This window comes from Lissotriton helveticus, chromosome 7, assembly GCF_964261635.1.
Source record: "Lissotriton helveticus chromosome 7, aLisHel1.1, whole genome shotgun sequence".
In the NCBI taxonomy this organism is placed as follows: Eukaryota; Metazoa; Chordata; class Amphibia; order Caudata; family Salamandridae; genus Lissotriton; species Lissotriton helveticus.
This window is the reverse complement of record NC_136068.1, coordinates 192,515,019-192,542,638: the sequence shown is the minus strand read 5'-3', so window position 1 is coordinate 192,542,638 and position 27,620 is coordinate 192,515,019. Positions and strand designations below refer to the sequence as shown.

Here is a 27,620-nt window from a genome sequence, read left to right as displayed (position 1 = left end):
TGGCAGTCCCCAAGGAATTTCGGGCCAAATGGCTCAAAACATCGAAGCCACAAAGTACCTCATCTGCTTTTGACTGGACACTACTGACTGCTTGCAGAGAGCAGTTGAAACTTTTGTGGTGCTCCAGTGGCATGCTTGAAAGAGATCCATAGGTTTCTACGCAGACCTGCAAGCCTCTTTGATTGACAGGCCATTCAATGCATCTCGTCTGTGTGGTGAGAAAGTTGATTCAGCGTTCGAATGCTTTAAAGATGCTGGGCCATAACTAGTTCCCCAGTCCTTTCTTGGTTGGGGATGGTAATCGAGAATACAACATCCAAGCCACAAAATGCTCAGTCACCTGCCCTACAGCAACAACATCCAAATTGTTATAGTTTGTCCCTAGTGATACAGAAAAGGGGGTGGTGATGAACAGAGTGTCTGAATTAAGCAGACCACTCTTACCCAGTCCAAAGATCAGGGCTTGATCCATCACCGTTATTTATCTCACTGCCCCATCCCAGCTCAGAACCTGGCTATATGCAAATTAGTCTGTCCCTGGCCCAGTGCATCATGGGAACAGGGCAGACCAAACTACCAAGCCAATTCTTCACCAGAAAGGAGACAAGCTACCGGGGACCGGTTTCTGGCATTTCAGCCTCTTCGGCCCGGCTTGCTTGAATCCTGATGGAGCAGTGAGAAAGGGACTCATGTCTGAGTATACCCTGCCACACCTATAGTGGCCAAAAACGATACAGAAAAGGGGGTGGTGATGAACAGAGTGTCTGAATTAAGCAGACCACTCTTACCCAGTCCAAAGATCAGGGCTTGATCCATCACCGTTATTTATCTCACTGCCCCATCCCAGCTCAGAACCTGGCTATATGCAAATTAGTCTGTCCCTGGCCCAGTGCATCATGGGAACAGGGCAGACCAAACTACCAAGCCAATTCTTCACCAGAAAGGAGACAAGCTACCGGGGACCGGTTTCTGGCATTTCAGCCTCTTCGGCCCGGCTTGCTTGAATCCTGATGGAGCAGTGAGAAAGGGACTCATGTCTGAGTATACCCTGCCACACCTATAGTGGCCAAAAACGATACAGAAAAGGGGGTGGTGATGAACAGAGTGTCTGAATTAAGCAGACCACTCTTACCCAGTCCAAAGATCAGGGCTTGATCCATCACCGTTATTTATCTCACTGCCCCATCCCAGCTCAGAACCTGGCTATATGCAAATTAGTCTGTCCCTGGCCCAGTGCATCATGGGAACAGGGCAGACCAAACTACCAAGCCAATTCTTCACCAGAAAGGAGACAAGCTACCGGGGACCGGTTTCTGGCATTTCAGCCTCTTCGGCCCGGCTTGCTTGAATCCTGATGGAGCAGTGAGAAAGGGACTCATGTCTGAGTATACCCTGCCACACCTATAGTGGCCAAAAACGATACAGAAAAGGGGGTGGTGATGAACAGAGTGTCTGAATTAAGCAGACCACTCTTACCCAGTCCAAAGATCAGGGCTTGATCCATCACCGTTATTTATCTCACTGCCCCATCCCAGCTCAGAACCTGGCTATATGCAAATTAGTCTGTCCCTGGCCCAGTGCATCATGGGAACAGGGCAGACCAAACTACCAAGCCAATTCTTCACCAGAAAGGAGACAAGCTACCGGGGACCGGTTTCTGGCATTTCAGCCTCTTCGGCCCGGCTTGCTTGAATCCTGATGGAGCAGTGAGAAAGGGACTCATGTCTGAGTATACCCTGCCACACCTATAGTGGCCCTAGTGACACATGACAAACCTGTGGGAGGCAGGATCAGATATTTACTCCAAAGGTAACCGAATATAATACAGGTGGGTCCTTCAGATGTCCAGTGGCTCTATGCCCTGTGATTCCTTTTCAACCCTCAGCCTCTTCAACCCAAATCAGAACATTTTTCAGAGGAGCATCTGTACATCTTGCTCCAAGAAGTACAAGCTCATTTGGCCAAAGGAGCCATAGAGAGGGTTCCAACCCCAGTAATAGGCACTGAATGTTACTCCTCCTATTTCTTCGTCCAAAGAAGTATGGAGGCCTTCGTTATTATTTTAGATCCTTACCCTCTGACCGCCTTCTTGCGGAAGGACAAACTCAAGACACTCGCACTAGCCCAGGTTCTGTCTTCTATGGATCCAGGTGTGTGATGGTGGCTTTGAACTTGCAGGATTCTTACTTTCATGTACCCATCCTGCAGTCCCACAGTCACTACTTGCGGTTCAAGGTTGGCCAGGAGCATTTTCAGGTTGACATGCGCCCTTTTGGCCTCACCAGTGCCCTAGTTGTTCATGACTGTGTTTGCAGCACACCTTTAGAGGTTGAGGATTTCAGTGTTCTCCTACCTCAACAACTGGCTGTTGAAGGCAGGCTCGCCACAGTCAATCATAGCCCACCTCCAGACGACTGCAAACCTCCTGACCTTATTGGGGTTCACTATCAATGTGCCAAAGTCTCACCTGACTCCTTTGCAGAGGCTCCATTTCATTGAAGCTATCCTAGATATAGTTCAGTTTCAGTCCTTCAGTGTACCATGAGACCAGGATATTTGGGCTATGATTCCTCTTTTCAGGTTCGTTCCTTGGTCTCGTTGAGAGTGGCTCAGAGGCTCCTGGGCCTGTTGGTATCCTGCAGACTGCTCATCAATTCTCACAGGAAGCCTATGTGGGCTCCGCAATGGAACCTGAAGTCTCAGAGGGCCCAGCACTAGGGGAACCTGTTGGATTCCATCCAGGTTTTGGAGGAGAGTGAGAGATCCTGCAGTGGTGGCTCAACAGCAAATGGACCGGCAGCAGAACTCTTCCTGCCCACTCAGAGCTGACGGTGGTTACAAACGTGCCACTGCTGCAATGAGGACGTCATCTGGTAGAGGTGGAGAAGGCAGACTCTGGTCTCTGACAGAGGCCTGTTCCAGAGCAACCTGTTGGAGTTGCAGGCTATTCTCCTGGCGTCCAAGAGAATCTCCCAGAAATGGGGAGAACCCGTGGTTAGAGGTTTTCGACACTGACGAGAACGCACAATGTCTAAAAGTTTATGCCCTGCAATTTCCAGGAGTACTTGCTCTCAGGGATGCATTCCAGGTAGAGTGGAGCACAGGACTTCTGTATGCGTTCTGTTACTGCATCTCCGTCCACATGTCTTGAAGGTGATCAAGAACAACCGGTCCCAAGTCATCCTAGTAACTCCAGATTCCTTAAGAAGAATGTGATACCCAGAACTTCTGGGTAGAGGCATCTGTCCTCCGATGAGGCTAACTCTTCGGGCGATTTCCTGTCCTAGCAGCAGGGCAGAGTCTGCATCTAAACCTGCACAATCTGTACTTCCCTGTGTGGAGAGTGAGTTTCAACAGTTGACTGCATTCGATCTTACTCCCAAAGATATGTATATCATGTTTACTTTCAGGCATCCCCCTACAAAGTCTAACTACGCCGGTTGTTGGGACAAGCGTGTAGTCTGGTGTTGCATCTGCAGTACCAACACGTTAATGGCCAAACTGTTGTATCTTATTTGTTCTATCCCTGGCACAGCAATGACTTGCATTGGGCACATTCAAAGGTTATTTGTTGGCCTTTTTGCATTTATTAGACTAGCTTTCCTTATTCAAATCACCTGTGGTGAAGAGGTTTCTAAAATGGTTGGTTCATTTGTCCCGAAACCTTTTGTAATGCCACAATGGGATCTTAATTTTGCACTCATTTCCTCATGTGCATGCCATTTGAACCTATGCATAACTGTACGATACGCCTCCTAACTCTACAGATGGTGTTTCTGGGTGTGGTGACTTTGGCTTGTCTCCTTATTGAACTTCCAAATTCTCTGGGTGCATCTGCCTTACACTATCCTTTCCCCAAACAAAGTGGTGCTGAAGACCAATGCGCCCTTTTTTTGCACTGTGCCTGCTTTTCACATTGGGCTATCAATCATTCCCTCAACCTTCATTGCTTTGCCTCACCACTCGAAAAAGGAGCTTTAATCTTTTACATCACTCCATTGAGTGGACGATCCGCTCTTTGCAGGGTTCTCTGGGACAAAGAATGGTAAGGCAGTGCAGAAAATGACTTTTTCATGTTGGTTAGTTCTCTGCATCAAGATATGCTACTCACTGGTCAAAAAGCAGCCTCTTAAGGGCCCATTCCACCAGGTGCAAGGCCATGCAGTGGCATGTTGGCTGCAGGGCCTGCTCCCATCCGCCAGAGGACGCCTCCGCTGCTTGTGGCCTTTGACCGATCGCTCTGGAGGTTTGGCCTCCGACCTTGTGTGAAACAAAAAAACCATAGAAACTCATTGAAAAAACAAATGTTAAACTGACATTATAGTTGCGTGATAAAATAACACAAAAACTAATGTTTAAAAAAACAAAAAACTGAAATTTACCATTTATGGTTTACTGAGCTAACTATAACTTGAACATTACCTATGAACTCACATATTAACATCACTCATGACATTAAATGACACTGATGACATTAGGATGTCCCAAACTACATCAGTGATGTCATGCAGTCATTGTGACACAATCCTATAAGGTTTGTAGACTTAAAGTTATTCAGCACAATACACCTGTGGACAATTTTCTATTCTCCTTAATGGAATTATCTCTTAAATACTTCAGATGACTCACAATTTGAAGTCGAGAGGTTGACTATGGACAACCTTCTATAGTTTAGTAAAATACGCTAAATACATGCATGAGATGGGTAAAGTGCCATACAACCTTAGAGCCATGCTTACAACTCCAGTGTGAGATAAATCACATCTAAGTGGAACACCCCTACATTATTGTACAATCTGCAATGCTTCATCATCTTCAGCAACTTTCTGGAAACATGCATCCATGTTATAAACATCCTCATTACTTAGAATGCGTGTATACCACTGTATTGCATCTATTTAACATGGGAACATGGCCAGATATCCACTGGTGCATAATGTATTGTCAATAGTAGCTTTAGCTTTTCTCACATATTTTCTTTTGGAACTGACTTTGGGTTTAAGCCACAACCTATTGTGGAAATTGGCCTTTTTAAGGGGCACACCAGTGCAGGGTTCACCCTTATCTTGTCCACGGGTCCTTAGACCAACAAAGTAGAGATTGACACTGAAGCTGAAATTCAAAATAACCCATGTATTCACTCATGAGTGAAACCATGTCCATACAACACCCTCAAGTGTTCCAGGAGGTAGTGGCTTGAATACACAGACCATGGTGCTTATATACTGAATTATCTGCACTGGTAAGTATATAGTTACAAATAGAAGGTACAAGCATACACAGGAATAACTACCGACAACCATGGGCAGATGGAGATCACTTAGTTAGTAAAGTGGGAGGGGGAACAGAACTGCTTACAGTAGCAAAGAGTGATCGACAGTTACATCTTTAGCCAGGTGCATTCAGCAGCTACAGGCATTTTCTCATACATTGCTTTGGCTCAGTACAGAAGGAGTTAACTAAAGCTGATGACACAAGCAGAATGGAAAGGCAAGCAACAGTGAAGACTGAAGAATTACCTAGTTGACACAATGGATGCCACAAAGAAAGATGGCTTCAGCTCATGCTAATGCCAACTATTTTCGATTTCCGCAGATTGCCCTTTTAGCATTAGCTGAAGACATCTCTATGATTTGGAAGGTACATGGAAGATATCATTTGCATCTATTCTCATGAGTTTATTAATTTCCTGGTCCATTGCTAGGCGGGCATTTACATTCTTAGCATTTTGTTTAGTCGGTATACACGAGGTACAGATAGAAATACAAAGGGAACAGAGCATCGGGCCACATTGAATACATAGGCAAGACATTAAAAGAATCGCAGCAAATATACATAGAGCTGACAGTAATTTCCAGCCCCATACAGTAAACATATTCCTTAGCCATCCAGTCAAAGTCCATGTCCTTGAATCCTGGTGGATTTCAGTGGCTATTTTGTGCATCTTGGAAATTGCATCAAAAACTGACCTCCATACTTCTTTGGATGAAGAAATAGGAGGATTAGCATTCAGTTCCTATTACTGGGGTTGGAACCCTCGCTATGGCTCCTTTGGCGAAATGAGGTTGCACTTCTTGAAGCAAGATGTACAGATGCTCCTCTGAGCGATGTTCTGATTTGGGTTGAAGAGGCTGAGGGTTAAGAAGGAATCACAGGGCATAGAGCGTGGTCAGGGATGTATACACATTTGTCAGGCGGCAGGTTAGGCAAAGTCAGACCATGAAGCATCAGGCTCATGGGGGCCGGGAACAATCGAAAACGGGCCTGTGGAAACTGAGGATCTTGTGAACAATAGACCACTTACTGGAGACTGATTAGGCACTCACTTCCTTGGTCTGGGCTCATTTCCCGTTTAACAGTGGTAGATCCATATTTAAGACCACAAATGGATGGTTTCTATACTGTGATTGGTCGTGTGGTGTAAGTTGTGTTCGTTTTCCTCTTTCTTAATTCACACACCTATTTGTCGCTCATGTTGTTGTGGTTTTTCTCCCTCTCTGTTTCCCAGATAGTTCCTCCCTTTACCTTAAGGGGGGCAGGGGCATTCATTAGGTATACATCTCCAGAACCTGGCACCATTCCAGGATGGTTGCGGTGTGTAACAGTGGCCCTTTTGGTTTCTACTGTTGCAGCATGGCTGACTACCTTAGTGGAATGGCACCAATTAGCACAAGCATTGGCAAACCCAATAGGTTGGCACCCACCTTCTAAAGACAACATTGATTGTCTTTACCAATGCGTATTTTCCTTTCTTGCATTAGGCCCATGGCTCACTTGCTAATCCACTACATAAGGAACACATAACATACAGGTAAATGCACACATCGATTCAGAAAAGCTCATAATACAAGGCTCACCTATCTGCTTTTTACCGCTTCACCAACTAACCAACACCTTCCAAATATCCTATGGACAGGTTGGCCATGGATATAAGCTGGCAAATGGTGCTGCCCTGGGTACTTCGGGACACTTTACTGCAGGTGTTCAAATTTCTCCTTTTTAGCATCAAGCTAAAGCTGTATTGTGTCCTCCCTCTTAGCTCCCTAGTAAACCAATGCTGCCCTTTTAGTGGCACCTTTGCACAGCTCATGCTCACAGTGTATAGGCCTAAATAAGAGACATCCCTTCCAGGCCTAGTGTGGCAACCCAATGCACTACTGCCAGTTCCATTCAAATAATCGCTCACCATTGTTTTAAGCACCTGGATACCCTCACAAGTGACAAAGGGCGCTCTACAAACCTACCTTACATTGCATGCTCCTCATCAACTGACTCCCAAACCCCCGTAAGCACCCATTATTCACATCCCTCTCAGCTTGAGCCCTTTCATTCCCTGAGTCCCATCATTCAGATGCAATAAATGTCACACTAATGCACAGAATAATTCCACGTATGACTGACTTCTTGGGTTCCAACCACTTAGGATAACTATTAAAAATTAACTACGTCTTTCATAAACCTGTTCAAAATCACCATGATACTTTTTTTACACGGCTGCCGAAAGCCCACACCTCACAAGGCTTTATTCTTCTTTTGATATCCTTTGAACTTCCTAAGCAGTTTTTTACCCTGCTCATGATCCTTGTTGCCCTTAATGAATCTAAGCTGGACATAACGCTGTGACTAGTTTTCCTAATCGATACAAATCAACATCACCGCTACATGGGTATATTCTAGTACACCATTCAGCCTCTCTTCCTTATGGTTTGCTTCAGTATGGGATTATGTAACCCATTTGTGTTTCACACCACCCCTACATAAACATTTCCCCATTTCTTCTGCCATAAAGTGAATACCAATGTCTGAAACCACCCTTGTTAGTAACCCCCACCTCTGATACACATCTTAAAAATAATTATGCAAATTGCATTAAATGTCCCCATTGGAATGTCTCCGATCTCATAATAGTCTACTACATTCAAAATTCAATACGATGTCAAAAGGATCATTGCAACCTGTTTTTATATAATGCTGGTGTACACATACCTGCTTGTCACAAGTGCTTCACTACCATTTGTTCACTCAGTTTATCTTAACTTTAAGAGTGTGTTAACTTCAACCATCTTGTAAATTGTTAGAGCACAAAAATTGGTTGTGGCACTGAGGACAAGGCCTCCTACATCACTTGTGTTTTTCTGGGTAATATTCTTTATCAAGCAGATTGTAAATGAATATGAAAAGGGTTTTAAGACTCATCATTAGTAAAAAAAAGCAGAATGTAGAGGTGTCCCACTTAAAATCCCTACTTTAATTCTCTAACTCCTATAGCTATTGTGGGTCTCCTTATATGGTATCTATGAATGGGGTGCAATAGTAGTGATGTTAAGAATGATGTGACTTAGTTGGGGTTGAGATTTGTGAGTGGGATACAATAGTTTAGGCTTCCATGAATATGAAATTGCATTGAAAAAGTTGTCATTTGATGGAGAGGATGCAAGTGGAAAGAATGGCCTTGCATCAGGTTCTTCTTCAACGTATATACGATAAGAGTAGACTTGGGGGAAAAAACACACTAGGGATGTCCACTATTCATACAATGTCAAACATGAGTACCTGGCAGGTGAATGAAGTAGTGGAGCAACAGCGTCATCATAGGAGAATTTGAAAAGGAATCCCTTCTTTTAAGAAAGGAAACCCTCACTCGCAATTAGAAGCATGCTTCATCTTAGGGACCTTCCTCAATGGCCTATGCCTGAGGAACAAATATAGGAGGCTGGCTGTTCCTCGGAAATTCAACCTAAATCGAGGAGGAGAACAGCAATAGCAGGCCCTCTATATTGGTTCCACATGCATAGGGCGTGGCTGGGACATCCAGTTTCCTAATGATTTATGACCAGCAACTGACATGCCCTAGGATTACTTGTTTTTTCCTTTAACACTACACAGCCTAATTGAGCTCTTCATTCAGAGAATTACAGCCTTGGATCTCAAGAAAGCTCATAGCACCTCCGAATAAATAAACTGGGGACTGAAACATGTTGACCGCTTGCAAGGTTTGAATTATTCCCATTCTCCTACACCGTTTATTAAAGTTACCCTCCACTATACCGAATCGTCATAGGCCCTTTATCATTGAATATAAGAGGTCTACTGATAAGGCGGGGTGTTGCCCATGCTAGTGGCTGATGTTACCGGCGTGAGGAGAGGCGTGTCACCAACTGGTGGGTGATGGCTTCTGTCCTTAACAGAAGGATTCCCTTCCAAAAACGTCTTAAGAGTACACCATTGCTTTACTTGTCCATTCACCTGCCTGGTACTTCTAGTTGAAGCTTCATCACTATATACAATTACGATCGCTGATGTATTGTGTTTTTTTTTTAAAGTTTGTTTATTTTTTATTCCTTGCATTGCCTTTCCGTCACCGCAGTGAGAATTATGGATTGTTATTCATCTTTATTTTGGTGCACTGATGCCAGCGAACCGGCTGCTTAGCAGAAATTAGTGAGGGAGACCTGTTGAAATACTGGACTGGATTGTAATCTAAGTTTGTAGCTGAAGCTTCCCAAATTTATACCTCAAGGGTAGTGATCCACTCCCTTGTGTGTATAACTTCTACCACACTGTACTGAAACCTATGTCAAGTTTGTAAGTTGCGTTAATTATTTGTTCTTGAGGGATTTGACTAGAGTTCTGGAAAAAGGAAACCACACTGCCAGGGTGCTTAACACAGTCCGGTAGGTAGAGGGACTGCAAGGCTGTCTGAAAGCTGCATCTTGTAAAGTCGGACATCCATGGATGGAAGCATGGTGGGCAAGTATACACGAGCATCAAATGCCGTACGACATTTGAGATGCAGCACTACACAGGACTTGAATTTGCAATGGTCCATGTGAGTCATTCTCTGCTTGTGAGGCTGTCCATTGCATGGGCCATGATATAAAACTCCAGGATGAGACAAGACGTATCTGAAAGGATTGTAGGTGATGTGCAAAAGCATTGCTTGAGCACAGGAATGCTAATAGTTGCGAGGTTCATCTTCTACATGCACCCCAAGACACCAGCGTGGTCTAAAGAGCTTCAAGGGTGAAACAGAGGTAGAGATGGTGTTGCATCTGTCCTTTGTGCCAACTACATTTTAAATACTTGCAACACATTGCCTCTTTTGCGCCACTGAACCAAGTTCTGCATACGAATAACCATTGTTTTATTCTTTAGCAATATTGTCAATGGAAGGGTGCTGGAAACTCAAGTAGTATGTTAATGTTAGGGGGATTTATAGAGCGCACAGTTACCAAACGGTGTTCTGGCGCTGACTAATGATCGAAAGTTTGGACACGCTTCTGTTACCAGAAATCAGATGTACCGAAAAGCCATGTTTTGTATGTGAACTACTTTAAAGTATACGGGACAATTGATTACCCTTTCCATTTGGGCTGCTCCAGAAATAGAATAACTAATTTTACTAGCTACGTCTGCGACACAGCAAGACACTTATTTGAAAACATGTATAACTTTTAAACTTTTTCTTCCAAGGCAGATTAGGGGTTCAAATCTTTTATTTGAGGTGTTGAAAAGCGTTACTCACCACCCTTCGGTGGCTCAAGTTAAAATATTATTATAGATGGCAGAGTTGATTTGTGTATGATCTGATCGAGTCGAAGAAGCAGCATGTTAGTAAAATCGACAGCAATATTTTAGAGAATCTTATAGAGGAATACATTATATTAGCCAATCAGGATAGTGACAGGCGCGTTGGCTGTGACGTGATTGTGTATGAAAATATGATCTATGACTGTGTGCTAGGGGATCAAATATTATTGAAAACCGTAGACCGGTGCGGTGAAGTTCATGGATTTTCAAGGGATCAAAACCACATAAACAACTGCAAACAAAGCCTGGAGCATCTGCAAGTCAGAAAAGTGTGTTGAAGATATACGAGCGGAGTTGTTTAAGGTGAGTGCAGTGCAGGAAAGAGGAAGTTCTGTGTTCTGCTAAGAGGCAGAGAGAATGGTCGAAATCGGAACAGGAACAGCAGGGAGAAGATGTCTAGTGGCAGGACTGATTCTCATTTTGAAATTTCAAAAAGATATTCAGTGGCCATAAGGGGTATTTCTGTAAGGCATTTTGCAACGAAGTGAAAGGTCCAGTGAGCTGCTCAATAAAGGAGGAACACGAGAGCCTGAATGACAGTCAGTTTAATACAAAATGTTCGAGGAACATGGAAGGAGATAAATAAATCCCCGAACTTCAAAGTTTATGTAAATAGAAAGCAAATGTGAGTGCCGGTTTCATTACAAAACAGACCACTGTGCTCATCAAAACTCCATTTAATAAATTATAACAAATCTAAAATTTAAGGGTTGGCATTTTTCGCGAAGGCTAAAATTGGCACGAAAAAGAGCTGTTTGTCCGAGAGTTAATTTCATAATGTCCGACTGTGAGCACCTACTTGTATGTACAACAGGAGCAAAAACCCGTCAACCGTGTTGGGATTGGGGTATGAAGTGTGATATATAAACATATGATATCCCAACTGGTATTATTCAAAGGCAATTAGAAATGATATGTATACAACATTATCACAAGGAAATAAGGAGGTGTGAGCACCTACAACAGGTAAGTATTCGGTGCGGGGAGAGTGTTCTTGTATTCACTGGAGGTGGCCATATCGGCCTGATTTGTTTGACAAGTTGGATCCACCAGCTATTCTGCTATTGTGCTCGGTGAAAAGCATCAAGAAGAAACATCTGAAGGGTTCTTTGGAGCGGTTGAATGAAAGGTTCTGGCGTTTCTCAGTTCAAATGTTGGCAGGTTCAGTGGAACAAAACATTGCTTGCATTGAAAGCTTGTGCAATGTGGCTTAAAGTGAGGAACATACATTTTGTTAGAGCATAAGAATTTCACTATTGTGGTGAATCAACTGTGCAAGCAAGATACAATAAACCAATAGACTGATCTTACGAGATGACCGCCATAGTAATGTCGCACAAGGTAATTTCTGACTATGAATTGGCTTTTGTAGCCTGATTGGGTAACGTTTGTGGGTGACACTGTATTTTGGCATTGCTTCTTGAGATTGTATTAACGTTTGTGGGTTGACGCTGTGCTCACTACATTAGATCGGAGGTGCATGTACAAACAGGTAATGTTCAAAGAAGAGTTCAAATGTGTGATGGCTTCATTACACCTGATGGTACGTGTAAGTCTAACAGATTTGTTTGGTTAATGCTTCTGTGGTAGTTTAGATTTGTTTTGCTCAATTTGCTATACGATCAAGAAAGCATCATCGTGTTGCAGAATGGCATTCTGATGTTTATTCAGTGAGGTTTTCAGGCTATAAATCTTGATGAAGCTTTCAGGCTTTGAAATATCAATCCTCAAACAACTTGATGGACTTTCAAAAAGGAGAAACACAAGTTTGGTCAAAGAATGACTGAATATTTGGATCATACCATTTCAGTAGGGGTATTACCGCACAAAGAAAGCTGTGCAGGCAAATTAAATCGTGTCAAAATCATCCATTATGGAACAGCTAATGTCCTTCTTGGGAACAGATGAAATGTGAATCCGTATTTGTAAAGCGCGAACTACTCACCCTTACCGGTCTCAAGGCGCCGAGGGCCATTGTGGAAATTAAGTGAGCTAGTGCCCAATGTCACACGGTACTGAGGCTGAACTGGCGCCGGGGATCGAACCGTGAACCCTGTGCTCTGAAGTCAGCTGCCCTGGCCGCTGCACCACACCTCTCCACCAAGAATGCTATTTGACAATTATCAATAATGACTGAAAAACGAAGTGGCAGAGAGAGAGAGAGAGACATAATGTGTCATTTGAGCACACAATCTCATCCTATTGATTGCCAGTGGATGCGAAACTGGAAATGCATTGGCACAACGGGTGGAAGGAAAGGAGCAAGAAGATGCTTTTGGAAAGATGCATGAATTAGTATTTGCGCACCATGAGAGTGATGCTTATAGGTACAATATTTTCCAACATTTCTATAAGCATCTTTATTTATGACTAACATGATTCTCATCAACAATAAGCAGATGGCCAAAGTGCTCTTGACTTGTGGAGCAAAAACAGTCCCAGCGAAGCTGGCTAGTTTGGTAGGTATCTACATGACGAATAAAGGGATAGTGAATAGGAGAGAAAGGTGGCACTGAAGAGAGAGTGGACAAACGACTTCATCTGCACTTGATTAGTACCCACTAAGTGTGACTTTTGCATGAGGACGGATGGTGAAGGCATTTAGCAGTGGATGAGGTTGCATAAACCATTACACACTATTTGGTAACAGGATTACCTGCAGAGAAATGTCAAAATCAAGTTGCTAGTGATTTAGAAGGTGAAAGATGGGTTATCATGGTATCGTGTTCGATTGGTATGCCCAAGGCAGTTCCTCCAGCCCACAAATTTGAAAAGGCCAGGATCAACTTCCTAACCAGGTGTCATTTAGGGATTTCCATAACTAAAAGGAGAGTCAAAGTCACGGATGCTGTGGTTGCAGCGAAGGAGAGAAGGGCGTGTTCTAGGTTAAACAAATTATGTAAAGCAAGCAATACGCTTTGAGTGTTGTGCCTTTGTCCATTGGAGTTGCCCGTTGGGCTGTTCTGCAAGTTGGCTACTGATGTGATGAGACTTTCTGAGGTCCAACAGAAAGCATGTGGGTATGCATTAGTATTCGTGAAAACCTCTTCAAAAGAACCGTAACTTTGACTTTTGCTCTCTATTAACAGTCCCCAAGAAAAGAGCATAGTCAATCAAGAGAAATCTTGGAGATTTACCTTGTTCTCAAAATGGGAATATGCTAATGTGTCCAAGGTAGCCATCGAGCTGAAAAATAACAACCTAATCAAACGGTGAAAGATTTTTGTTTTAGGTGACCTCCAGTGGCAAGACCACTCCATGGCACAGTTAGACACCAGATGCGAGAGTTGGAGAGCACAGATGGTGTGTTTGTCATCTACTTAGGTCTAAGTTGATGATGCCGCTTGACTTAAACTTATTTTTCTCCCAATTCAATATATTCCAGAATAATATTATTTTTCGAGTGAGGTGAATGTTGACTACCTACATTTTGTGGGATTTGGGATCATGACTCAGTTTATTTCAGGAACTCCATTTCACTTATCTCTTTTTCAGCTCCATCCTTGCTAAGCCTGCTCCCGATTAAGGATCGGTAGCACATTCCTACTGTTTGTTAAATGGTGCTTGATGCATAATACTTTATTCATTGTTCAGTGGATTCATGCATCAATGTTAAACATAATTATTTTGCTTTAGACCAGTTACTAATAATTTAAATGCCAGAGAGGTGCCCTTACTATGGATTATACTCAAAACAATTATTTCACAAAATGAGGACAAACCACCTCATATTGAAGAAATGTAAGCAATATACTTTGAGTCACTGTTGCAGTTGAGGAAATCCTACTGCTTGTAGACTTGTGGAAGGAAAGATTTGACCTAGAAACTAAAGTAGCAGAAGCTACATACCCACATTTCTGGACACTCACTTGAGAAGTTATTCAAAATTGCTTTTGAGAAAAGTTTCAAATCCTGTGTTACTGAATGAGGAATATAGGATACGGGTCATGCCCAGCATTCAGTTGTACTTTTACTACCCTTCCATCCAGAACATTCAAATTGACCTGTATGGCACTCCCAAGTAATTGTGATTCCACTATGAAGTAACTATGAGACAGCGAGCAGTGTTCTAAAAAAACTCCCAAATAGCTCAATATTCTAGTCTCTGGCAATTACATGATTACTTGTTCATCTTCCTCATCTTCAGAATAAAGTGTAGTATATGTTTCTGGATTTGACAAGAAAGCAGTAGATTCACTTCACTGTTATACATTATTTGTATTTTTTGTTTTGTGTTTTGTTTTGCTCATTTAGGAAGGGAAAGCTATAAATAACTGTAGCCGAAAATAGTAGAGATGTCAAGGTAACCATGCCTAATGATTAGCAAGTTCTCCACGACCCTTTGTATATTCTGGCCTACGGCTGCAATTTCTGTGTTTGCACAGTTCCAGAAAGTAATGCAAAGTGTATCCTGCCAAATCACACCCAAATTGACCTGCACTGGGAGTCTACCCCTTTCTATTCTCTGAGGGGAAAAACCCTATGCTCAGTATTTTTGGAAAGTCCATCATAGATTCTACAGAATTCAACCAAGGACGATTTTGCAACTATACAATTGTGTTTCTCTCAAGTCCGCATATCTAGTAGTATTCGGCTTCATTTCGTCACGAATAGTGGTCCAACGTGGTTTATCCTGATGTTTTCTTTTGTAAATTAACCAGGTACAAATCATCTCTGGGGTCTCTCAATGGAGCGATGCATTGTTCTTGATGGCCCCAAATGGTTGGTCCAGCTGGATATTTGTTAAGTTTTAAACCTTTATATAGGACACAGTGTGCCATTGTGAGGCCTTGTTGCACATTTAATTATGTGAGAATGTCACAGCATTTGATTCTGTGGTTTCCATCCCAAAACGATGTTTGACTCGTATTGTGATGGTGTCTTTTGTAATTGGGCTTTTGTGTGCCTGTGACCTCATGTTCAGTCAGTTGTGTTAATTTGTTTTTGGTTATTACTGGAACAATGGCACATAAAATCTCCAGATATCACTATTCTGTTTAGTATTCATACCCTAATATTATTTTTCTGTTGTGGGATTTACAACTCTGTCATTTTGCCATTGTATTTCTTAAATCATTAACTGTATGGTTTATTTAACCTGACATCCACCCCATTGCCTCTGGAAGAAAGTGTGGGATTCATTAACTGCCGAATGAGTGAACCTTAAAGTCTTTATGAACTCCTTGTTCTGGTTTTGTGACTGTTGAGTCATTATTTTAGATGCAAGTTCTGGGCGTTTGCATATATCAATCCACTCTTTAATTCAATGGTGAAAATGTGATTCAAGTGGTGTCATATTTCCTTACATGCTCTGTGGTATTGCTGTTATCTACTTTTCTGACTCAAATAACTAGTTAAGATTGTAAACATGAGTTGGTTGCTACTTCTTGATGTAAAGGAATTGTATCTGTATTATTACAATTTAATAGTTAATTTTAGGCCTGATATGAAACAGATGGCTCTCACAAATTTAAATTAATGCTATCAATGTTTGATTTGAAAGATATTGTGTATTTTGTTTGCAATTTATTCTAGAGCCCGATATTTCAGATTGTTGTAATACGTCTTTGATAAAAGCTGTGGACAGAGTAATATAAGAGGTTATATTCATAGGTATAGTATCCACCCCAACACCAACCACCATTTCTTGCTCCCCTCAGTGACTGCCGTTGCTGGAAAATGTGGCTCTTAGTTCTAGAACTGGTGTTCATCAGAAAATATTCACTTAGTAGTTAGAAAACTACCACAATTCAACTCCTCTTATTTTGAAGACCTTGATTGATTGATCCGCAAAAAGAATGCAATAAATAACTCTGGACAACTCTATACCAGTCTTCTATGTCTTTCAGTAACATTACAAACTTCCAAATATCTGATGCTGGGTAAGCATGTGAGCAATATCGCATTAACCGTCTTCTTGCCGTCCTGGTTAGTTTATCCTTCTAACATTCAACATGTTTTACCAGTGGTTCTGTTAACTACAAATGTCTTTTGACTCGATGTTCAATCGTAAAAAAACATATATACCTTTTTGAAAACATCCCTTCCTTCATACAAATTAAGAGAATTTTTCTGTTTTTAGGCAACTGAAAAAACTGAGTGAAGAGAGTTTGACAAAACAACCAGAAGAAGTTTTTGATGTTCTAGAGAAGTTAGGAGAAGGGTAAGTAAAACCCTAAATGAAGGGTATTACGGGAATATGGTTCTGTGCAAGAGTCTTTTGTCAAGCTGTGTTTTTTTTTTTACTCTGCTGCACCGTGGATAAAACAGAATATTTTTTTGTGCCATTATGATTTGAATAGTTTTCTGACATGTAAATGATCTATTTTTAAGAAAGTAATCAACATTTAAATCAAATTAATTATGTAAACCGCCTCAACATCACTTGTCCGAAACAAATACATTGTTTATTAATGAATCAATCTAAAAATGACTTGACTGTCCTATGTTGCATTAGCTTTTATTGGACTACATACACAAGTACCACACAATATACTACTATTATCATTTTAATAGCGGATACTGGTATAAAGTACCACCCACACATGAAGCCTGTGTGGTCTTACTAGCTAAGGTTGTATATTAACTTTAACTTGTCTACGAATTTTTCCCATTGGAGATTGTACTACCTTGTTTGCTGCTAAATCCAGTAAATCTTGCCCTGAGGAAGCCCGCTTCGGGCGAAACGCGTTATGCTGTTTCTTGGCTTTTTCATTGGTTCTTTGATACTGAAAATTTTGGCTGTCTAAGTGTATCACCGTGTATCACCGTGTCAAGAAGTTTCATTAAAACAAGACTTTCTATACTTCAATGAAGGACATCAGCTGTATTTTGTTACATTGATACTTTTTCCTTTACTGTTCTCTTGGTTGCCTCTCCAAGTGCTTGTTTGATAATAATTTGTTGTAAAAGTCCTTTGGCAGTGGACTTAGGAAGTGGGCAGCTTGCATACAGCATCTGTTTTAAATCAATGTGTATATATAGGTGGTGCAACAACTATCCCTTACTGCCCTTTTTCGCTGTGTTTTTTGTTTGTTGGAAGAAGATCATGCTTTAGAATATCCTTGATAAATTCTCCCCATTCTTTTGCTACATCCATCTCTCTATGTGCTTGCGAAAGTTGTTTTTTTGTAACCTGTTTTGTAGTTGGTGGGTTGGACGAAACTCTTACTATGGCAATTAAAGCGTGTAAGTTTAGCTTTAGTGATGATGTAAAACAGCTTTTTCTCTTTCAATACAACTCTCTCAAGCTTCATTTCTGTGTAGAGTTTCGATCCATGTTCCAGGACATCTAGTAGACGTGTCTTTATATAGTTATCCACCTATTGTTTGGTCACGAAGCTGTGTAGTCCGACAAGCTCAGTCATTTCAAAGGGGTTTTCTTGCTACTGCATGAAATGAAAAAGGCTGTCAACATGTTTAATAAAACTTTCCCCTCTATTTCCCGCAAGTTCGTGGTGAGGAACAGGTTCACGATGGTCCATTAACTTTCAATTTGTCATCTCTCTGAAAGCATTGGAAATAGAAAGGACTTCATGGTAAACTATCTGCCATTGAGCAACATATTCACTTTTAAGTGTCTGAGCAACAATGCCCTTGGAGCTTTTCTGTGATATCTGGATCGTCTGTTCCAGTTTCTTATCTGGAGCAACACCATTGAACCTTCTATGTGGATCTTTCACCACAAAATGTCTTTGGAATAATTTTCTGTAGAAGTGTGGTTTTTCCACCTCTAGCTTCTTCACTCTTTCCAAATACCTGGACCCTTATGTTAGGTAGTTTATGAAGTCGAATTCACGAAACACAGTAATCAGTAGCTCCACAGTCTTCACATGCAGGTCACGATCACCTTCCCGTTCAGCATGTACCAAGTTTTTCACTAGAGCTATCGTGTGTAAAACATTTCCCCAGTACTTGCAAAGTTCTGATTTCTTTTTTCTTCACATTCTTTGACAAACTACGAACATGGTTTTCAGGTTTTCTGTTTTTGAACTGAGTGTATTGACCATTGCCTGGCTTTGCATTATCTTTTGAATGAAGTGCACCCTATGCCTTGCTCACTTTTGGGATAAGATATGCAGAACCTGATTTGGTGTTCTTGTTGTAGAAAGCATTCGAACATAATGTTTTTATAGCCTCAGATATGATGAACATAACTTGTAACGAACATAATGAGTTCCGCTCAAACGGGGGTGTGAATTTAATAAAATATCTACTTGTCCATGGGGCAGGTTGCTTCATAAATCTACTTGTCCTGTAACAAAATCCATTTGCCCCTTTGGTGCCATGTAGTGCAGCGACGAATTATGGCAGCAATCTCCTTATATAAGAGCTCTGATCTAGCCTCTCTGATTATGCCAAGGCTCATACCATAGTAGTTTTTGAATACTTACAATCCCCTTACATTGCCACGTTTCTGCAGATCTACATACAGGGGCTGAAGGTAGTGGTAAGCAATAGTTCCATGGGTAGAATGCCCTTTTGAGTCTGTGCAAACCTTCTAACTTGCATGCTTTAAGGGTTTTCAACAATTCTTCTCTAATCTTTTCCCATTCTGAGAATTGTTGGAAAGTTACTCCTGACAATGGAAGACTTAAACCTTCTACCAGAGTAGGGAATAAAGTTGTTGCAGGGAAAGTGAACTTGCAAACACTCAGATTTTCGCATGAGCAAATCTACACATGCATATTTACTCATGCTAAAATGCAGCTCACAAATGTTTACTAGGAGTACTGTTCCTTGTCCTACTTCTGAAAATTCTTGGAAATTCACGAAAGCTGTATAGCTGCACTTAATGCAAGAACATATACCATGGATGCACTTTTGAGACTTTCTTTAATAATTGGGCCCCTAATTTGGTCTGACCGTGACCGTTTGTGTTTATTCAAATTCCGTCTCTCTCTCTCTCTCTCTCTCTCTCTATATATATATATATATATATATATATATATATATATCTATAGATATATCTATATATATATATATATATATATATATATATATATATATATAGATATATATATATATATATATATATATATATATATATATATATATATCTATATATATATATATATAATTATATATCTATATATATAATTATATATCTATATAATTATATATCTATATCTGCTGGCTTCGCTGTGAATGACAAAATTCTTCTCTTTCACAAGGAGCACACAAAGTAGTTTTGTTCAGTGCCAGTAACTACTGTGGCGGTGTGTGCTTTTTGAGATCAAAAACCAAGTTTTGCTTTTGCCAATGTTTGTTATAATGGTGAGGACCCAGCAGCTCCCACCCCCATAAGGTTTTACAAAAACCATGTGAACACAAGTCACACATTGACAAAACTAAAAAGCTGACCATCGATTTCAGATCTACTGGTTTTGCCAATGCTTTTTTATTTTTGCTTCCCATAATTTGATTGAAACTTGTTACACTGATTTTCCATTATGAATATTTTTAGGAAATACTAGCATTCATCAACACATGTTACCAAATGATGCTGAAAAGAAATGGTATCTGAAATTTTACTGGAGTTTAGCAAAATGCTTTTTGCCTGCTTTCATTTTTTTCATGAACATTTTATTTTGAAAGCAAAGAATCCTCAATCTTGCTTTCAAGCTTCTGCAAATATTTGCATCAAATCGGAGAGCATTCTGGGAGCATTATACATAGCCTCATATTGTTAACTTTGAAAACGTGTGTACACATTTTTATACTGGAATCACTGTCCGTAATGCAGTTGGAGCTCACAACATTTACTTAGAGCGCTCACCCTAATAATAAAGACTTTCAATTAACCATAAATACAAGTTTGAACAGCATTAACATATGGGCAAACATATTACCTTTACTGCAGACAGTGCTCTTCCCTGATCCATAATGTGGGACTGCAGAATGGCAGCCAAAGGGTTTGTGCTGCAGGGGGTTGGGCCTACTTGTCCCAAGGACAAAATACACATGAAAACGTGTTGTCTGTGACCCCAAACAATATGTCCTGGCCGTCTGGCTATAGGAATTCCACATTCCTGTCAGTACTAACTGGACAGTTTTGCTTCCAAAGATTTCAGCCTCCATAAGTGCATCGTCAGCGCCGCATCCACTGAGATAACACAATGTTTGTCGTGTGGAAAATGCCCATCATTCGATAAAGATCATCAAATTCTACTGAATTGCTCATAAAAAATGTCAGCTACATTGCAGACCCCTTCATCACAGAAAATTGGCAGGATACTGGTCTTCAAGCTGAGCTTGCACATTTTGGAAATATTAGAGAGCTGTGTATACTGTTGAATAGTTTGTGACTGGAGATGGCATTACTGGTAAAAACCCACCCTTCTTCAGTGGGACTTTATGCTGGGAGGTCCGAGCATGAATTCCAGCCACAGAGGAACTGGCTTGTAACAGGGTTACAATGATGACCAAGACCAGGTAGATGTCATAGGATACGTTTATTATCTCTTGAACAGCAGCGATATTCATAGACACGCAGAAGATTATGTTCAAAGTCACACCCGAGTTTTGGCCCACTGGATTGGATACAGCAGGATGGTGTCTTCTCCTCCTTGGTACGTCGGGGTGGGCCAACATAGGAACATACATAGGAAAGACTGTTAGTCATAGGTTTTTCCTTTGGTCATAATAGCTGCCACCGCACTGTGTACTCTATCCGACAGATTGCCGTGGGTAACATACAGAAGTTGCTTACTGCAGTATTTTCTCTTCACAACTAGTTAACCCTGGTAAACAGAAGAAACATGAAATGGGGGCCACCCGGGTCCTGTTGTTCCTTTGGTTTAGTCAGTCATGCTCCCCGAACGCCCTATGTAGTGTTGGGCTACTAGACTCCAAAAATGTCTGGTGCTCTCTCTTCTCCTTGACTCCTCTTTCCGTTGTCCCACGTTCTGCCTTCTTCTTCATCTGTCCTCTCTCTGTTGATACCTCCTCTCCGACCTGAGCCTCTTCTGGGTTGCAACGATGTTGTACTACAAGGGGCTGGCCTATAAGTGGCCATGAATGTTTGTGAGGGCGTGGTTAGCTCCACCACTAGAACGGCTGCCTGTATCAGACCTGTACCCCGGAGTCACTATCCGGGCTAATGCTGCCCGCGTCGCCGCATGACTTGTCACATGGCTTCTCTTCATACTTCAGTCCACATTGAATATGCGATGTGATACATTCAGTTAAATCAACTTTGCGGACCGCAGCATCAAGTGCAAGAAGATCCATGTCCTCCGCCACTTTGAAACTTTCTGGTAGACTGATGGCTTTCTGGTAGTTGATGGCTTGTTGTGATTTTGCACACGTTGGCAATGCAGTTGGGGCATAAGTTTGCAGCTTCGTTTATGCCTACAGCTGACACTGCTTGTTTTGCAACAGCTACTTAATTGGTACAGTCTTAAAAAAGCACCATGGCAGTATCATGTGTGCTGGATGATCCAGAGAAAGAAGAGTGGCCTTCAAAAAACAAAATTATCAAGGGCAGCAATTGTAAATCCTTTCCTGGTAAAGTGACTTGGAAGTGGTGTGCTGTCGGATTCACAAGATTTTACAACATGACAAACAAGTTCCAGTTCCGTACTATGTCATTATAACTTGTCTGTTAGCTTTCTACTTTTGAACTTGTCATAGATTGTGCGTGCAGTCATAATGTGCAGCAGAGTTTTCTTTTTTCTGTGATGTAATTCATAAAACATAATTTGGAAAAGACAGTACATTTTCACAGCCTGCCGGTTCATGGGATTGTCTTCCACTTCTTCCCTTACATCTTCAGGCCATCATCAATGTTGTCAGCTTCTTTTCCGAACTCAAGAATTTTAGTTTGTAACAGTTTTGCTTTGCTGATATTGAACAATGAAGTAAAACATGTTAAGACAACATCAGGCACCCATGATTTGACTCCCATGATTTGCGGCGCTCTGGGACATCACAAAAGATATTAAGTCCAAAATCGAAATCTTTCAGGACATTTCTTAAAATCATCCCTGCTGATTTTACTACACCCTGTGATCTTATTTTGGCAGCAAGAACTTCAGGAGTCAAATCAGCTGATAACACCATAAGTGGCTCATTCTTTTTGTTAGATTGACAAAAACGATATCTGCCATTGTACATTCTCAACAGAAAAATCTTAAAGTCACTATTTTGGATAAATGCAGTTTCATCAATGTTGACCATTATTTCTCTGCTCTCACCGAGTGTGAACCTGTAACCAGCATGCAAGAGTGTCTTTAAATCTTCATTTGCTTTTTCAAAGAGTGCATATTTAATTTAAGACTGCAGATTTTCATGCAGTTCGGGTGGGCATACAAATCCCCTGAAAATACATTCACCTTGCTGTTTAGATCAGCTACTCAGCTGAAAACGTTATCTTGGAAGAAACTAGCTGGTGATAAAAACATGTTTGCCCTTTGAGACTCACATACTCTGTATTTTGTTCTTTAGTCAATCCTTTTGACCCTTGTTCTGGCTAAACCACAGATAACACATTGAAGATCCTCTGCTTTCTGATAAGTTGTTGGAAGTGGACGAGGGGTAGCCATTGAAGTTCACATTGAATGGGCATTGGGTTTGGTTGTCTTCACTTTCTCAAAAGACTCTGATTCTTGTTGTGATTCACTGGTTTCTCCTGTTTTTGGACAAATTCTTTCCATTTTCTTTTCCATTGTATAGGACTTGTTACAATGTTAAAATATTTGATCCTCTTCACCCATCAGTTTTAATCTATTGTGAACTTTGTCTTGCCGTATTTCTGAAGCATCTCAAACTCTCTTCTGTTCAGCCGAAGTTGATGATAGCTTTTCTTTCTGATTACTTTGGCATACAACACATTTTTCTTTGTTGAAGGAGTTCTCAGATTTTGTTTTTGGCAGCACTCTGCCAGGATGTAAATATCATCTGCCACCACCTGCTTCACTCATGTTTACGAATTTGAATCAACAGAAAACCTGAAGCTAAAACAATATTAAAATTAATTACCAATATGATGGCTAAAACACCTCACTAAAGAGCCGCCATTTTGGGAAATGGAGGAAGGGTTGATCTGAGGAGGTATTTTCTGTCTCTAGAAGGCTACTTGATCCCCAGAACCTATATTTTGACACCACAATGAAGTATATAGTCTCAGGGTTCTTGAAATATTACATCATCACTGCAACACATCCGCCCTTTTTAAAAATGTCATCAGAATAATTTTGCCCGGATTAGCAATGTCTACTGAAGCTAAATAATTTTTCCAATGATACAAATACACAAATCAAAAATGGAAATTTCTGAACAACATTTTTTTGTGGAGATATATCAAGGGGCCTGGGCTATAGACTGGCTCTGCACTTTTGTCAGTTTTTTTCCCAAAAATTTCTTTTGTGCAAATGTTTTGGTTCACTCTACGTTTTTTACCCTTGTCTAGATGTTTAACTAATTGTCTAACTGGTAAGTATTGCGATTGAACACAGTATTTCCCCCTCATTGTTCAGTGGTTTTACTGACTGGTATGTGCTCAGAATGGGGCGAAGAGGGATATGTTTTTCACCACAGATTTCACGCTTTGTAACATATTTTCTATGAAAAAAAGTTGTCTTTCCTCTTCAAATGTGAGAATGATGAGAGAGAAATGTTACAGCCATCACTGGGCTGGGGGTTCATAGCCCTTCAGAGTTGCCTGTTTTCCCCATCATTGTAATGGGTAAATTCCAAAGGATACCTTAGAGAGACACCCACAGTTTGCACATTTGACATTTCAAACATGTGTATAAGAGACTTTCCGAATAGCTAGCAAGCCGCGCAACAGGAAGCGAACTCCTGAAGATGACTGTGGCACGTGGTGCTGGCACAGAACAGGATTCCCTCAATCCCATTAAAGTTTTGTCCAATTCAAGGAAGTGGCTGCATCATGTGGTCAAAGAGGGATAGGCTTTTACTGTGGATGTAGGAATGGGTGCAAGATTTAGCACATAAAACGCCGGATTTTCAAGGAGGTGTTTAGTTTTGCGCACAGTCCTGTATAATGCGGTAGAGCGCCAGAGACTGATGCACAGTTTCTCAAAAGCTAGGAAGAACGCTGGACAACAATCTTCTAGGTTGTTTAAGAGCTACTTTTTTCTCGAGATACCTATTTCTCAGTTTCTCTTACCTCCATTTTCCCAGCTTATCTCGGATCTTAATATCTATTGGTTTGTCTTTCTTTTGTTTGCACTTCCTCTTGTTTGTTCCTTTGTTTTTTTCTTTTGTTGCTTGCCTTGTTTGTTTTCTGTTATTTCCTCTTTGCCTCACAACTGATTTTGTGTTCTTATTTTAGACTGTATCTCATTTTTCTCCCTGAATATTTGTTGATCTGCTTCTTGGCACATTGCTTTCTTTCACTTTCGTCCACTATTTATTTTGTTCTTTTTTCCTTGTTCTTTATCTTTCTTTATTATATTTTTTGCTCCTTTAGCTTTCTTTTCATTCTCTGTTGTCCATCTTTATTGATTTCGGTTTCTCTCTCTATTACTTTGCCTTTAACTTATTTTGTCCTTTTTTTACTTCTTGCCTGGCCCCTTTTCTTTTTCTTTTGCAGGCAATGTATACCTTTTTTTTCTTTCCTTCTTAACTTAGTCTCTTTTCATCTTTATTTCTCCGTTTCCATCTTGCCTTATTCTTCTTTTCATCCTTGTTTCTACCTTTCCTTCTTTACGTCTTTTCTTCTTCCCAGTCACTCTGTGGGATATTCAGCGGGCGATGATAACACGTGCGTCTAGCAGACAATCAAAAGCATATACAAAATGCATCTAAAGATGCAAGTTTAGTATCCATTCAACTCCAGCAGAGTATAGAGCCTGGGAGTTACTAGTAGAGACTATTCTGATTGATCCATTGCTATAATTTAATATAACAGATAAGTAAAAAGTTGAAACAAGCATTAAGCAGCAAGATGCAGCTCACAATCTTACAGCTGCTCTAACCCAGAACAGGGAAAAACATGGAGTCCAAGATTTGTCTTCTCAACACTGAGAAAGCAGGTGCCATCCACCCAAGACCGGTTGCAGAAGGGAAAATCTATAGCTCATCAAGGAGAACGGTAAAGCACACCCCCTCTTAGATGTATTTTCTTGAAGGCATATCTACAGTGGTGGCAAAAAAGCTACAAGTAATGTTTGGCACAGGAGACCAGAGCACCATCAGACACCTCCCTTAGACTACCACGGTCATCATTAACAATGCAAAAAATCACCATCTTGAACTCCAAGCGTGGCTTTGAAAGCAATTGCTTTGATAGCACATATCCTTTATGAGCCTTGTAAGAGCCCATGTCCTCTCATCCTAGAAAGTGGAGATATTGTCTGCAACTCATTGACTGCAGCCTTGGCTTGGCTTTTTAAGTCCTTGGAAATGTGGATTCCTTGTTACAGTGCATTTTAGAAATAGTTCTTTCTGGATACGTGATCACAGAATCCGAATTGGGGCACACAAGCTCTCGAAATGAAGTCAAACAAATGCCACATCTATTTAGTACCTATAATACACGCTATACACGCCAAACCTCAGTTATTTCCTTGCTTTGAAGTGTGCATACTTTAATAAAATTTTAGGAGAGATTTTGCTAAAAAGAAAAAAGTCAAAGTGTTCACTTAAAAGATGTGATTGATATGAAATCTGAAGGCCGATACTGAATCTACCAGCTTTGGAGCCATTTGTTACTAAGAAAGTTAATTATCATTATGATCAAAATACTTTTATTTCGGGGTGAAAATCATTAAAACAAATTTTATAAATACAATTCATTATGTTATAAATTAAAGATCAAATGTTCAAAGTTAAAAGTAAATGAAAGATAAATAGACATTCCTAGAAATTCATGAAATACATAAAACAAAATTATTGTTGAACCCAAGTAAAAATCAGTTCTTCAACCCTAGTAAAGGCAATATTATAACCTATTATTTAAAGAATTTCATTATGCCATCCTGTCATAGTAGCATAGAAGGACTGATGTTTTTTGACTAGACACAAAGAAAACAAAGAACTTGCTCACTCCAAAAATGATCTGTCTGCTTCTGTCAGATCTGAGGACTCTTAGTGACCTTGGTAGCTTCTTGTGACAGTATTTAAACACGGTGGCCGAATCCACTTAAGCCTGGGTCTGTGGTAAACTGGACAATAGTCTCACTAGTATGAAGACAATAATGACAAGTCGAAACATAATTCGAAGGGGTGCCACTTGGATGAGAAAGTTCTTCCAGGAAGGGTGCCAAGCTTAAGCTCAACATAAAGGCTCTTTGCTAAGAAGGGTTGAATCTCAGATAGATAGGCTTTGAACTTAGGAATAGGCTTGTGTGTCAGAAATTGGTCAATGAGGTTCCCGCTCTTTGTTGTCTGATGCCACTGGTCCGTAACAGTGCCGCAGTAGATGTTTAAAAGATGACTTACAAATGAATTGTAATATGGTTGATGCTAGCTTGTATACCCTAACATGGGTGTTACTGACATTATAAAAGATGAAGAATATACGATTGGTTTTGCTTCCCAGTGCTTGAACTGAGATGTTCACAGTGGGTAAGTGTTGATTTATGATCGAGCTGTTAAACATTTTTTAAAACCTTTCTGTGGGCAATAAGGTGATTTGTATATTAAACCTATCATAGACTATATTTCTAAAAGTTGAGTTTCTGAAACAAGTACTGCACATTTGGCTAGGTTGGGAACCAAAATGTTGTCCTAGAATATTGATCTGGAGCATGTTGCTCGAGTAGAGAATGTTCAGGCCTAATGTCAGTGAAGGCTGCCAAAGGGAGATAATGATGATCATGACAGTCATCAACAAGATAGCAAGTGAAAGAGGAGTGATTCCTTATTTCATTGCTGAATGGAGGCAGAGGTTCTTCAGACGACCACTAACAGGAGACAGGAGGGAGCAATAGTATGTAAAGTGTTGTGGGATGTGCTAGGAAACCTAATTTGAATCAGAATCTTCAGTTTTTTTGTGAATATTGCCGATCAGTAGTTTATTAAGAGTTGTGTTGAATAGGGAGGATACGTTAGTACTCTGA

At 40.7% G+C, this 27,620-nt stretch overlaps 1 protein-coding gene across 1 annotated transcript in view; it reads left to right on the top strand.

Moving 5' to 3' along the window:
* Nucleotides 1–27,620, top strand: part of STK4 (serine/threonine kinase 4) — a 254,462-nt gene that overhangs the window by 33,568 nt on the left and 193,274 nt on the right. Inside the window, exon 2 of the mRNA XM_078651917.1 lies at nucleotides 16,673–16,753. Coding sequence (XP_078508043.1) covers nucleotides 16,673–16,753 — 81 coding nt within the window. The remainder of the gene's footprint in view (nucleotides 1–16,672; nucleotides 16,754–27,620) is intronic.